This window comes from Physeter macrocephalus, unplaced genomic scaffold (genome assembly GCF_002837175.3).
Source record: "Physeter macrocephalus isolate SW-GA unplaced genomic scaffold, ASM283717v5 random_184, whole genome shotgun sequence".
Lineage (NCBI taxonomy): Eukaryota > Metazoa > Chordata > Mammalia > Artiodactyla > Physeteridae > Physeter > Physeter macrocephalus.
Window position 1 is genome coordinate 15405 of NW_021145442.1, and position 13838 is coordinate 29242.

General features: G+C 60.9%; 1 protein-coding gene across 1 annotated transcript in view; it reads right to left on the reverse strand.

Moving 5' to 3' along the window:
- Positions 1–13548, reverse strand: part of LOC114484909 (genetic suppressor element 1-like) — a 21675-nt gene extending 8127 nt beyond the window's left edge. Inside the window, exon 1 of the mRNA XM_028484298.1 lies at positions 12967–13548. Within this exon, the coding sequence (XP_028340099.1) occupies positions 12967–12973 (7 nt within the window). The 5' untranslated portion in view covers positions 12974–13548. The remainder of the gene's footprint in view (positions 1–12966) is intronic.
- Positions 13549–13838: the final 290 nt, after the last annotated feature.

The following is a 13838-nucleotide window of genomic DNA, read 5'->3' on the forward strand; positions in this document are numbered from 1 at the left end:
GCGGCGAGGCAGGCCCCTAACACTCCATTAAACATGGTCACGGCGCGGCTCCCCGCTCCGCGTGAGGGTGGAGGGCGTTATTAATCAGTGCGCCGCAGCCCCCCTCCAGCCTCCCGCAGATCCCATAATTACCGCTGCCTTCACACCGATCTTCTGTGGCTCCAGACCTCAGGCCTGCTCCCTCCGTGCTCTGTAATTACAAGCTAATAGCTGAGATGCATTTTCTGCTGGCTCCCGGTTCAAGCACCAACCCGCCCCACTTCCCCTGACAGCCACCCCCCACCCCGGGTAATTACACCCCACGAGGCCGGGCCCAGCAGGGCCTCAGTTTCAGGCCCGCGTGTGCAATCTGGACTTGGATTCTCTAATCACCCCCCTTGGTAATTTTTCATTACGGCAGAGAGAAATGTTTGTGAACAAATACAAGCGTCCCCCAGCTCAGGGCCTCCATGCCACCGCCCTCCCCGCCAAAGGGGCGATGCTTCTGCAGCCCTAACAAGGCTGGGGTCACCCGAGCAGAGACCCCAAGAGGCGGCGGCGGGGGCACCGCGTGATCCCGGGAGCCCGAGAGGCTTCATGATACATTCATTATTACGTCTGCCTTCGGCGTGTGCCGAGCTCACTCGCACGAAGCAATTTTTCTTGGGGATGGGGGCAGGGGCGGCGCCTGGAGAGTCAGGGAGGCCTCTGGCTCCCGGATGCACACGGGTGGCCTGCTTTAGGCCTTAATGTTCTTTTTCGATGATGGCCACGCTCTCAGGTTGTAGGTTTCTAAGCGGACTGAGGCCTTTTCTCGCCCGGCGTCCCAGAACCGGAAGTACGTACTCCCCAAGGCCAAGGCCCCGGTAGCCGGTAGACCGAGCCAAAGCCATTTCGTTTTGGCTCTGGGGACGGCCGTAGCAGATGGCCTGGATCCTGACCCGGAACCAGAGGGAAGGACCGAGGGGGGCTCGGGGGGAGGCCAGCCTGTGCGTCCAGAGACGACCCTGGCCGGGGAGTAAAATGAGTAACGAGGCAGCTCATTTTACGACAAGGCTGCCATCCCCCGCCCCGGGCAGCCCTGTGAGGCAGCAACGTTTGTGAAGTCACTACAGAACGGGGAAGGCAGGAGCTTACGAGCTGCAGAAAGCGTCTGCCGGGACCCCAGTCAATGGGAACGGGAGCCCCCCCCTCCCAGAGCCAGCACCACGGCGTGAGATGTTTGCAAAGCTAACTTCTGGGGTCCCCAGGCAGCCACGGCAGATGGGGTCAGCAACGCCCCGCAGCTGCAGCCAGTGGCGGGGGGTGGTGGTGCAGGGTGGGGGCCGGGGAACATTTGGGGGTCCCCCCTTGCCTGCGCACTGCCATGTTAGCGACACCGCTTGTGGGGGGCTCTCCGGAGGCTGAATCCAGGTCCTGAGGTGAAGAGCGTTCAGGACAGACGCCCACACATGGGAGTCCCTCAGGGCAAGGGTGCCAGGTAACACCGGGAGGTGTAGTTGGGGCTGGGGCCCCCCAAGCTCGTTCACGGGGCGGCGGCTCCTGGGTGGAGAGGAGAGCGGCTGGCTCTCTGCTGCCCGCGGACGGCGATGGGCACGGCGTTGGCGCCCCGAGCAGCCCGCTGACAGAGGCCTCCAAGGACAGCCTAGGGGTTGAGGTTGGAGGCGTCAGACGCTCGGGAGTCCCGGAGGTTCCGGTGGATGCGAAGGACGGAAGTCAGGCAGCAGATGGCAGCAACATTTGACGGCGATTATTCTAAGCGGCTGCTGCGTCTGGAGCAGCCTGGGACGGGCAGATGAAGGGTGGGCGGCAGCCAGGGGGCGGCGGGCGGCCCGGGGTGGGGGGCAGGCGCACAATTAACACAAAAAAGGCTGAGAGGCCGGGTCAAGGGTGGCGCCCAGGACCCCCGGAGCTGGTCCTTAACAATGGCGTCAGCAGTGACAACAAGGCCTGGCTTTGCCCAGACCACCCCAGTCACCCTTCCCAGTAACTCCAGGAACAGGACCCAGGCAAACAGGTCATCCGAGGAGCCTCCTACATGGCCCATCCCTACCCCCACTCTACAGATGGGTAAACCGAGGCTGCAAGAGTCATACCCTTGTCTGGGGTTGCGTGCTGAGATGCTGGGGTGGGAATCCAGTTTTCCTTGTGGCTGTACCAGCAATTTCCCTTTAAACGAGAAGACACCGGAAAAGACCCCCCAACCTCCTAGGGGGTCACGTCCCATCCTGCAGGCCGCTGTGAGCGCCCACCTACATGCTGCATCATTTTACAGATGGTACCAGAAAGGATCAGAGGTGGCACACAGCCAGGGAGTAAAAAGACATCTCACCTTGGGGCCCACCGCACCCCCTGAATCCCACATTCCGGCAGCTCTGGGCTGGAGGGCACCCAGGAAACAACCCCAGGAGCGACTCCTTTGTGTGCCCAAGGCCCCTGAGCTAACCAGGCCGCCTCCTTACAAAGGAGCCCTTTGAGTGGAGGCCGGAGGCACGGGGTGCAGGACGCAGGTGGGGGTCAGAGGTCCCAAAGGACAGGAACCCAACCTAGCCAGGAGGCGGCGGCCAAACGCCTCCAAGTTTCCATGGAGTGGCAGGCCAGGAGGGCAGGGGTCAAGGCCAGGTCCTTCTCCCAAAGGGAAGAAACCTGACTGGGAGACCAAACTTTGAGGAGCACCGAGAAGAGAAAGCAGAGGCCACTGCTGAACGGGGCCTGCCCAGCCCCAGGGCTCAGGAATCTAGGTGTTCAGACAGCTCCTGCCCTGCCCCTCAGGTGAGGAGAGAGGATCAGAGAACAGAAAAGCATTTGTCCCTTCAAACAAATTATTGTGATTTTTAATTTCGGGGGGCTGCGTTGGGTCTTCGTTGCTGCGCGCGGGCTTTCTCTAGTTGCGGCGAATGGGGGCTACTCTTCGTTGCGGTGTGTGGGCTTCTCATGTGGTGGCTCTTCTTGTCGCGGAGCACGGGCTCTAGAGCGCAGGCTCTGCGGTTGTGGCGCACGGGCTTAGTTGCTCCGCGGCACGTGGGATCTTCCTGGACCAGGGCTCGAACCCGTGTCCCCTGCATCGGCAGGTGGATTCTCAACCACGTGCGTCACCAGGGAAGTCCTGTCCCTTCAATACTGAGTGGGTGTTGACAAAGCTGTCTGTGCAGGGTGGGCATCTCCACCTGCACCCCCAGGCCCAAAGGGCACTTAGTAGGTCCTCAGCCTGCAGAAAGGTACGTCAGTCCCACATTCACAGCGCGATGCCTGGCCCCCTGCTCAGGCAGACGGGCAACTTCAGAGTCTCACATGGCAGGACCACCAGGAGTTAAGTCAAGGAATTGCAGCCGCGGTTAGAAACCAGCCAGAAGACGGGGATCCGGGACTGGCTCCCCCGAACCTCCTGGTGGGGCCCTCTCGGGTCCTCGTGTGGTCTGAGCCTCAGTTTCCCCATCTGTACCCCAGAGTTGGGGTGGGGGGACTAGACAGCAGGTGGCAGAGGCTAAGCGGGCCGCCTTTCATCCATCAACCTGTTTATCTGGCCTGAAGTCAACACATGTTTAAATGTCAATCAATGGGGACTTCCCCGGTGGTCCAGTGGGTAACACTCCATACTCCCAACGCAGGGGGCCCGGGTTCGATCCCCGGTGGGAGAACTAGATCCCACATGCAGGCCGCAACTAAGAGTCCGCATGCCGCAGCAAAGATCCCGTGTGCTGCAACTAAGACCCGGTGCAGCCAAAGTAAGTGAATAAATAAAATATTAAAAAATGAAAATAAAAAAAAATAAACGTCAATCAATGGATGATATATTAAAACTGGTTTCAAGTCAAAAGGGAGATTTCCCGTTTCCCTTGAAAAAGTAGGAGCCACCAACCATAAACCCGAGCGTGGCGACTGTCCCTTCGTCTGTCCCTAGGTTGCCAACTTGCCAGAGTCCCCGCCTCTCCCTACTGTGGCAGGCTGGTTGGCCCCTCAACGCCAGAGGTGTCTCCGGTTTAGGAACTATGGTGGGACCGGGGGATGAACAGGGTCCACAGGAGGTTAAGAAATGTGCATGCAACCGGGACGCTCAGCACAGATGTTAGCAACACCTTCGAGCAGGTTCAGCAGCGAGAGGTCAAGCCCTCCACCCTCAGCTTCAGGGGTGACCCCGGCACCTGTCAACCGCAGGGGGGGCCCACGTGAATCAAAGCCAGGACTTGCCTCGAGTTGAAAGATGTTTTTGTGGGGTATTTTTGCTTTTGCCAAAGTTCCATTCTCACAATGGTTCAAAGTGACACACCAGACCCCCTGCCCAGAAAAACATATTCACTGAATTCTGCACTGAGTTTGACCATGTTCACAGAAGCCCATCTGTAAACCCCACAGAGATGTGTGTGTAGAGGTGGCTGGCACCCATGGACCCAGGTTATAGACGCCTACAGCAAAGAATTCTTTACGTATCAAATGCCGATACTAACACACCCCCCGCCACCAATATATTCTACCCAGGCCAAGGGAGTCCAGGGTGTGAAAAGTAAAATACTGGGGCTTCCCTGGTGGCGCAGTGGTTGAGAGTCCGCCTGCCGATGCAGGGGACGCGGGTTCGTGCCCCGGTCTGGGAGGATCCCAAGTGCCGCGGAGCGGCTGGGCCCGTGAGCCATGGCCGCTGAGCCTGCGCGTCCGGAGCCTGTGCTCCGCAACGGGAGAGGCCGCAGCGGTGAGAGGCCCACGTACCGCCCAAAAAAAAAAAAAAAAAAAAAAAAAGTAAAATACTAAGTTCTTATGGTGTTTCTATGGTCCAAGTTCCAATGGTCTTTCCTCACCTGGGCTCATCTGCCATCTTCAAAGCCCTATGTACCATGCCCGGACATCAGAAAATGCCCCACTGGAAAAAACCGACTACCCTGCAGCCAAAGTGGGCTTCAGAACAGGACCACCAGGTAAAACTTCGCAAAAGGGGTCACAGGCCACCAGCCATGAGCTCCCTAGTCCCGTCCCTGCCACACGCCAGGTCATCCAGCCACCCTCCTCTGGCCACAGCCATCGTCCACCAACTGCCGAGCAGCCAACTGCCTAGGCCTAAATAATCCTTCACTTTCTCCAAAGAAACAAACAAAACCCCCTCCACAGCTCCAACTGGGAACGTGTAAGGTTCCTGCACCCCAGGCAGGATGCTGAGGCCAGAACTGGCTCTCACAGGTCCCAGGCTTCACCCCGCAGGACCCTTGGGTCACACGGCAAAGAGCACTCAGATCTACGCCCGACACCTGCCGCGGGGGCAACAAAAGCCGAGGCTGATCAAAGGGTTTTCCTCCCCTTGTGGGCAGAATGGATGTCCTTGGAGGTCAAGGGCTGAGGGGCACACAGGGGACCCCAGAACTGAGTAAATAAAGGTCTGGGTTGTACAGGTGGGCAGAAAAGCGAGTCCCTGCAACTCTTTCTGGAGGAATCTGGCAACATCTTTAAAGATGTGTCAAGCCTTCACGCCCAGCCCTCTCCCCTCTGGAAACGTAGCCAACAGATCAGTCCTGAGGTGTGAACACACCCATGGGGGGCTCGCTGCACGTGGCACGGAAACGGCTGCAAACTGCAGCGTGAAGCCCTGAGGCCCACTGAGCGCCCTGGCTGGGGAAGCCCGGCACGGACACCACACCACACACAGCTCCTCACAAGGAGGAAGGCGACGCGGTCCTGCCGGTTTCAACTTGGAAACCAGCTGTCTGGTTAAAATGCACTCCCTGGGCCCAGGTGACAGGCTCCCGGGACTGGCATCCCTACTAAGGAAGTCCTTCTTAGTCTTATAACACATGTATTTAGGTGAAAACTGCACCTTGAAAAAAGCTAAGTCGATGTGTTCAGAAAGGAGAAAAGCCTGGCCACCAAATCTGATTTATTCTTTTAAATATTTTTTAAAATTCATTTTTATTTTTCTTGGGGGGGTGGGGTGGGGCTGCATTGGGTCTTCCTTGCTGCACACGGGCTTTCTCTAGCTGCGGCGAGCGGGGGCTACTCTTCACTGCCGTGCACGGGCTTCTCATTGCGGTGGCTTCCTGTGTTGCGGAGCACGGGCTCTAGGTGCGTGGGCTTCAGTAGTTGTGGCTCGCGGGCTTCAGTAGTTGTGGCTCGAGGTCTCAAGAGCGCAGGCTCGCTAGTTGTGGTGCACGGGCTTAGCTGCTCCGCGGCATGTGGGATCTTCCCAGACCAGGGCTCGAACCCATGTCCCCTACGCTGGCATGCGGATTCTTATCCACTGCGCCACTAGGGAAGCCCCATCAATCTGATTTAAAACCTACAATCTCAGACCACACTTCCACTCCCCTTGGGAGCCCAAGCAGGGGCGACTAGAAATCCTTTTCAAGAGTCCATCGAAACTGGGCCCTGAGAGCCCAGAGGGCAGAGCCACGGGGGCTCATCCTGAGCCTCAGCGTTCTCATCCTGTAAATGGGGGCAACCACCCTTCCCCCACTCACGGGGCGCAGGGGCCGACCACACAGCCCTGCCACCTCTGGGATGCAGAAGACCCTCCGACACCGCCATCTGATGAAGAATTTTAGCTTTACCTGTATTCAACTTTGATATCTAGTCTAGCACATCCTCACGTGTTTAAGTCAACAAAGACAGACCACATACCCTATGTAGAAAAGTTACAAAAATGCATTCAAAGATAAACCGACACCAGGAATTCAGTAGGACGAATCTGCTCACGTCCCCTGGTTTTCCATTTCACACCTACTACCAGCGGTCTGATGGCACGTAGGCAGGAGCCCCCGGGGAGGCAGAGGAAGGCAGACAGGCGAGCTCCCGTGGGGCCCCCCGGTTTCTCCAACTAACAGTCAAAGGGGGGTAATCCCTACCCCACAAGCCAGACCCTCAGGGCAAGATAAGCAGCGGAGTGAGAACACAGCCCCACCTCACATGTCCCACGAAGGCAGCCAGCCCTCCCGCCCCCCAAACAGGCTCTGGCTCAGCTCGGGGGGAGAGGAGACCCAGGTTAGCACAAAGGAGGCCCCTGCCCGCCCCTGCTGGCAGGCCTGGCCCTCCTCAGCTTGACACGCGGATTTCCTTCAAGACGGCGTAACCTGACCAAAAGCCTGCCGATCGATTCCTTTCATTGCTGCCTGTGGTCACAGATGCGCCATCAGAGCGCAGGAAGGGCCGGGCTGGGGAGGGGCCGCCATTTCACCTCCCTCCTCCCCACCCGGGGTGCAACCCCATCCACTGCCACCAAGGTGGGTGGGGGGCAACAAGCTGCTGAGCAAGGGCTGGGTGTGCGAGCACGTGATCAAGACCCTGGGGGTGGGTGAGGCCCCAGAAGAACACGTCTGGCTGCTGCAGCCCGAACAGGGGAGGGTCCGCAGGGGCTCATTTGGCACCTTGAGCCTCTGGGTCTCGGTCGGAGACGCGGTCACCGTCCCTCCCCACACCAAACACTGCCAAGGCCAGGGTCCAGGGGAACAGAGCCTTCTGGGCTTCACAAGTTAGAATCCCAGGAACCCTAGAGCCACTGAGCTGGGAATGATCCGTGTCCTGCTGACATACCCTTACACAAGAGCGCTCGGGCTTTGTAGGAAACCACTTAACCCCCGACAGCCCAAGGACACGGGTGCCGCTGCCTTTCCCACTTTACGGATGAGAAAGCCGAGGCCCGGAAGGAAAGCATGTGAGGTCATACTGGTTCAGCCAGAGGTGGACGTTAACGCCCTGGCCAGGAACCCACCACCATACCGACACACACCTGGGGGCTAACCCCAGGCCCCCAAGGCGTTCAGCCCCTCCCCTGCCATGACCCATTGAGGGCAGGCTGCGGCATACGGTACGTCACCTACACCCTTACCTCTGAAAAAGCCTCTGCAGCTCCATCCTACAGATGGGAAACAGCTGGGGCTACTGACAGCGGTGGGAGGGCTGATGTCCTCATTGGCCCGTGGGACGCCCCCCACCCGGGTGTGGCCACCCCGAAGCCACGGAAACGTGCAACTCCTCACACAGGTCGAGTCCTCCAGCTGGAGGCACCGGCTCCAGAAGTGGAAGGCTTGGCCGGAGCTCCAGACAGGCACAGAAGCCACCCACCCAAATACAGCTCTGCACTGGAAGGCCCCTTTAGGAGAAGGGCTTGCAGCTCCCCAGAGGCAGGTGAGGAGTATTACCCCAGGTTAGCACAAAGCCCAGAGCCATCCAGCGACCCAGCGATGGGGTCGTGGGCACTGCTCCTCCACCGCCTCCCCGGCCGGGAGAGGGCTACCCAGTCCCGTGTATTTCTGGGGCGAACAGGGCAGACTCTGGCTTCCTACGTGGGACCCCAGTTCTCCTTAAGAAGCATGAGCCCACCTTCCCCCAAGGAGAGGAATTCCTTGCCCGCTCTGCCCCCGGCAGAAGGCCCTTCTAGCTCAGCTGGGGGTTTATAAAATACAGATGTCAGGGCCCCACCCCGAGAGATTTGGGTCTTAACTGGTCACAGGTCCGGCCTGGGAGTTTTAAGTTCGCCAGGTGAGCCTAAAGTACAGCCAAGAATGAGCACTTGGTCTGGGGGCTTCCTGCCCCCCGCACACATCCTTCCTCAGTTAAAAGTCACCTCCCAGGGCTTCCCTGGTGGCCCAGTGGTTAAGAATCCTCCTCCTAATGCAGGGGACACGGGTTCAAGCCCTGGTCCGGGAAGACCCCACCTGCCGCGGGGCAACTAAGCCCGTGCGCCACAACTACTGAGCCTGCGCTCTAGAGCCCACGAGCCACAACTACTGAGCCCGCGCGCCTAGAGCCTGTGCTCCACAAGAGAAGTCACAGCAATGAGAAGCCCGCGCACCGCAATAAAGAGTAGCCCCCGCTCGCCACAACTAGAGAAAGCCTGCATGCAGCAACGAAGACCCAATGCAGCCCAAAATAAATAAATTTATAAAAACGAAAGAGAAAAAAAGTCTATCAACTGGGAAAAAAAAATTTTTTTTTCAATAAAATAAAAGGTCACCTCCCAGAGACCCCCCCAAGTCCAACCAGGACCCCACAAAGCCTCAAGTTCAGCCAGATTCCCTCTCTTCCACAGATGCTTGTGAACTCTGGTCCCCCTCCCCCATCAGCAGCCCAGATGGGCTTCTCTCCAGGTCTGGCCTCCGTCCCACCCTCTCCAGAGGCTGCTCTCACTTCCCCAGCTCTGCGGCAGCTTCCGCTCTGAACCAGCTCACGGCATGGGGAAGGGAGGGGCAGGGGAAGGTGGTCTCAGGGACCCCTGGGATTTGCAGCTGACTGGAGAATTCCAGGCGGAAAAGCAGCCCCAGCAAAGACAGGGACAGGGCACAGAGCACGAACGCCCATGGTTTCATCCTGCTGGCTAGGCTGGTGGGGAGAAGAAGCTGCAGAGGCGAGATTAAAAGCCCCCCCGCCGCCCCCCGCGCGTTCTGGCAGGCGTGCACAGGGCCGATCTGGAGGCACCAGCGGTGTTAGCTGTGTGCATACCTCCCAGCAGCGGGCACGGGCCAGGTTCTTAGCAGGCGCTCAATAAATTCTCATTGACAAGAACACTCCCAAACGTCACCTCCCGCCTGTGGCCTCGGCCGCGGAGCAAGGCCAGCGTGGGGAAACCACACTCGGTGAGAGAGGAAAGCGAGTGGCCAAGCTGAAATGTCACCCGAAACATGGATCCCTGTAGCTTAGAAAAACAGCTCTGCCGGCAGAGGGGGGGAGGGGGTGGGACGGGACAGGAGGGGGGCCGGGAGGCCTCACGCAGCCCTGTGCTTTGGAGGCTGCTGTGTCGCCCTAACAGAGGTAATTAACGCGCTGCCACCCAACCCCAGCCTGGCGTGGACTTCGAGTAACCCAGGCTGGGAATTCCAAGCCTTCGGATGGGGCCAGGAAAAACCTGCCTTGCTGGCTGACTCCACAAGCCCCTGCGAGTTCCTGGGGCAAGAGCAGAGAGGTAGCAGCCAGGTCTTGCTCACCTGTGTTCTTCTGGGAAAGTAGGAACCGCGGGCACCCCCCCTTCAGGAAGGGGCTCTGAGCCCAGAGGCCCTTCCTCCTTCAGAGAGGGGAGAGGAGAGCGGGGACGCCACCTGCCAAAGGGTCAAGGGCCACTAGAGACTGAGCGGGCTGGGGAGGTGTCCGGCTTGGAGGTGCAGGACCCAGGCCTGCCACAGAGTGGCGCTGTGCGCAGTTTGCGGTCGCTTCCAGCCAGAGGCCAGAGATGCTGAACCCAGAGGCAGGCAGTGCCTTCTGCTCTGAAACCCCAAGGCTCTCCCACATCTGCAGCCCCTGGCCTTCCCCGAGAGACACGGAAGTTAGGAGGCCAAAGGTCTGCCCGCGGGCACGGTTTGGCAAAGGCCATGGGAGCTTCCAAAGGGGTCCGCTGCTTGCCGTGGGCTCGGGTGCTGGCCCCTGCTCCTCTGGGCCTCAGTGTGCCCACTGTTAGGGCACTGATGCCCAGCCCCAGTCTGCACATTAGAATCACCCGCGGAACTGAGAACTCTCCAGACAGGAGCCACAAACCCAGAGGCTGTGGCTTAACTGGGCGGGGGGAAGGCTGGCCCGCAGCAGCTGTAGAAAACCCAGCAGGGGGCTCTCTAAACCCTTTTCAACTCCAGCAAGCCAGGATTCGGAAAGCTATCCCCAACAGGCCAGGGCCTGGCCCCAGAGATATGACGGTGCCTGGAACCCGGACGGGCCTCGCAGCCTCCCCTCCCAAGGCAGGGCTGACCCCGGGTCGCTGGCCTGGCCGCTCACCAGCTCCAGACTCACACCGCCCACACGGTTCACAGAAAGAAAAATCTGAGTGTCAAGAGCCTTGCTCCTGCGCCCCCCTTCCCTCCTCGCCCCAGGGAGACCAAGTGACAAAGGCCAACCCAGCACCCCCTTTCACCCAGGGGTCAGGACTGTGCTGACAGGGCCCCTCGTGAAGTATCCTTGTAGCTGTTATCACAGAGCCAGGCCTGCGGAGAGCTTCCGAGTCCCCGGGGCAGGCGGGGCGGTGACTCCCCTACAAAGCCGGCAGCCGGGATGACACACGGGCTGCCCGTCAGAGCCTGCGCCCTGGGCCCCCGTCACCTGTGGCGTGGCCGGGCTGAGTCAGGCGGCGGCCTGAGCCTCAGGGTCTGGGTGGAGGAAACCCACGAACACGAGCTGAGCAACACTTACATGTCCCGCGCTTAAGTAATCCTGAGGGCAGCCCAGAGGCAGCCTGCTCACCTGGGGTCCCCCCACCTTCCCCTGGGAGGGGGGGGGGCGAATACCAGGGGAGAGGGCCCAGCCAGCCAACCAGGGGACATCTCAAAGTGCCCCAAGGAGACCTTCTGCCCTCCCGTCCCTCTGCCTGCTCACCTGGGGTCCCCCCACCTTCCCCTGGGAGGGGGGGGCGAATACCAGGGGAGAGGGCCCAGCCAGCCAACCAGGGGACATCTCAAAGTGCCCCAAGGAGACCTTCTGCCCTCCCGTCCCTCTGCCTGCAAACCGGCTTAGGCGGGGAGGTTCCCACCCAGAATCCGCTGGGCCCTTTGTTCCAGCTTTTCACAAAAGCAGCCCTTTTTTTCATCCGGTGGTCCCGCTTTTTGTTTCCAAACCACAGCCTGTGTGGGCCCCAGATAAGGCACTGCAGGGGTTAACAAGGATTTAATGTATTTTAGACGCACTTCCCAGACAAAGGCCAGTTTACAAAACAAGAAGCAAATCGACTCAACTCGGCTGGTATCCACCACCCAGCCGGCGGGCAGGTGCTTTCCCCGCCGTGCACACACAGCCCTCCAAACTTAAAGCCGGCGCTCCAGCAAGGGACCCCGGCCCATCACGTGGGGTGTCGCGGCAACACTTCACCCAATCCGGGCGACCTCTTCTCCCCGGGACCTGCGCCCCAGTCTCCACTGCACACTTCTAAGTGGTCCCCTTGTCCCTCCCCCCTCCTCCCCAGCTCTGGAGGGGGAGCGGGAAGGGGGAGGTGGGAGGGTGAGCCCAACTCCCGCTCCGCCTCCACGAAGGGAATTTAATTAGCCTGCTGGAGAGGCGGGCGGGCAGCCGAGGAGGTGTCTCTGGTGCTGCAATATAATTGAATCGGCTCCACTCGGTCGGGCCACTGGCCGCCCATCAGCGCGGCCGCCGGGCTGGGGGCGGGGAGGCGCATCCAGGCGGAGCAGGAAGGGCCGGGGAGGGGAAAAAGGACAGTGCGAGTGGGGGGCGGCGGATGCAATCACCTCCCACCTCCGAGGCTGGGGCAGCCATCTTCAGCAGGGGGAGGGGCAGGGGAACGGCTCCAACAAGCGGGGGGAGCGGAGAGGGAGGAAAGAAGCGCCAGAGCCCCGGGCGCGCCCTTGGGAAGCAGGGCGTGGGGGTCGGAGACCCCGGAGGCTACAGTCCCGCCCTCCCGGCGGTCTCCCTAGCTCCGAGGGAAGGGGGAGGGGAGAAAGACAAAAAAAAACAAAACGTGCGGCCCCGGCGGGCAAGCGCCCCCACCCCCAGCCGCCGCCAACACCTGCCGCGAGGGCGTACCGCCGCCCCCCCCCCCGCTCCCTCCCCCGGCACCGCAAAGTTTTCACTCCGGAGCCGGAGTGTAGAGAGCTCACCGAGAGCCCCCCAGCTCCCTTGCTCCCCACTCGCCGCACGCTCTAAGCGCCCTTCGCCGAACGCAGCCACCGAGCCCGAGCCCCGCGGCGGCCCGAGCCCCCGCCTGGAGCCCCCCCCCCGCTCCCTCCCCCGCCACCGCAAAGTTTTCACTCCGGAGCCGGAGTGTAGAGAGCTCACCGAGAGCCCCCCAGCTCCCTTGCTCCCCACTCGCCGCACGCTCTAAGCGCCCTTCGCCGAACGCAGCCACCGAGCCCGAGCCCCGCGGCGGCCCGAGCCCCCGCCTGGAGCCCGGACGCCCAGACTACGACTCGCCGCGGGCGGGGGGACCTTTGGTCGCATGCCTGCCCGCCTGGCTCTTATCGCCGTTCACACTCCGGGGAAGTTGCCCCGGAGCCGTTGGCTGCCGCCCCAGCGGAACCCGCGAACTTGGAGAGGGGGGCGAGCGCGGAGACCGCCCCCCGCCCCCCGCCGGCGCGGCGCGCTCACCTTTCATGCCAGGGCCCCACAGCTCCGCCTCGCCTGACACATGCTGGAGCCACCTTCGCCCAGTGTTTGTCTAAACTGCTTATCTCACCCGGGGCTGCTCGGCGGCGGCGGCTCGGGGCCGCTGGGGAGGTGGAGCTTCCGGGGCCCCGGCCAAGAAACACCTGCTGCTGTCGCCGCCGCCGAGGACACACCCAAGCGCAACACCGCCCACTCCCGGGCCACTGGCTCGCTCCCGGCTCCCTGACCTCAGCCAGCGGGAGGTGTCGGGTTTCAGCCGCAAACACACGCGCGCGCGCGCGCGCACCGACGAGCGCCCGGGTACACCCGCGCGGGCGCACACCCCTCCCCAGCCAGGCCGGCCAGGTGAGCCGAGGACACTAGGAGGTAGGGAAAGTGCCACCCTCAGGCTCCCGGGGGCCCCTGGCTCGACTGCTCAGAGGTCCCAGATACACTGGTGTCCAAGACTAGGCACTTGATTCCAAAAGTAGGGAGCAGTCACTTGCAACACGCCCGCCAAGCGAGCAGCGCCCCTGCGTCTCACGACCGCTTCCCCGGCGCCTAGAACAGTGTCTGGCACAGAGCAGGCCCAACAAGGAGCGAACGGATAAACTCACGTGTTCTAGAGGCCTTCTGGAGGAAAGCTTTCTCGGAGCCGGTGTCTGTGTTGGGGGAGGGGAGGGAGATACAAGGTGGGCTCTGCGCGTTTATCTTCCCCAAAACCCTCTTTCGGCCGCACCTCGAAAAGGTTGAATGTTAAGAACTGGGGCCTATGTTCCTTCCTCCCAAAATTCTAGGAACTCCGCCCTCCCGTTTCGTTTGAAAGAACTTTTGGGAAGCCCACAGCGCGGGGGACAGGGGGTAGTTCTTTAAAG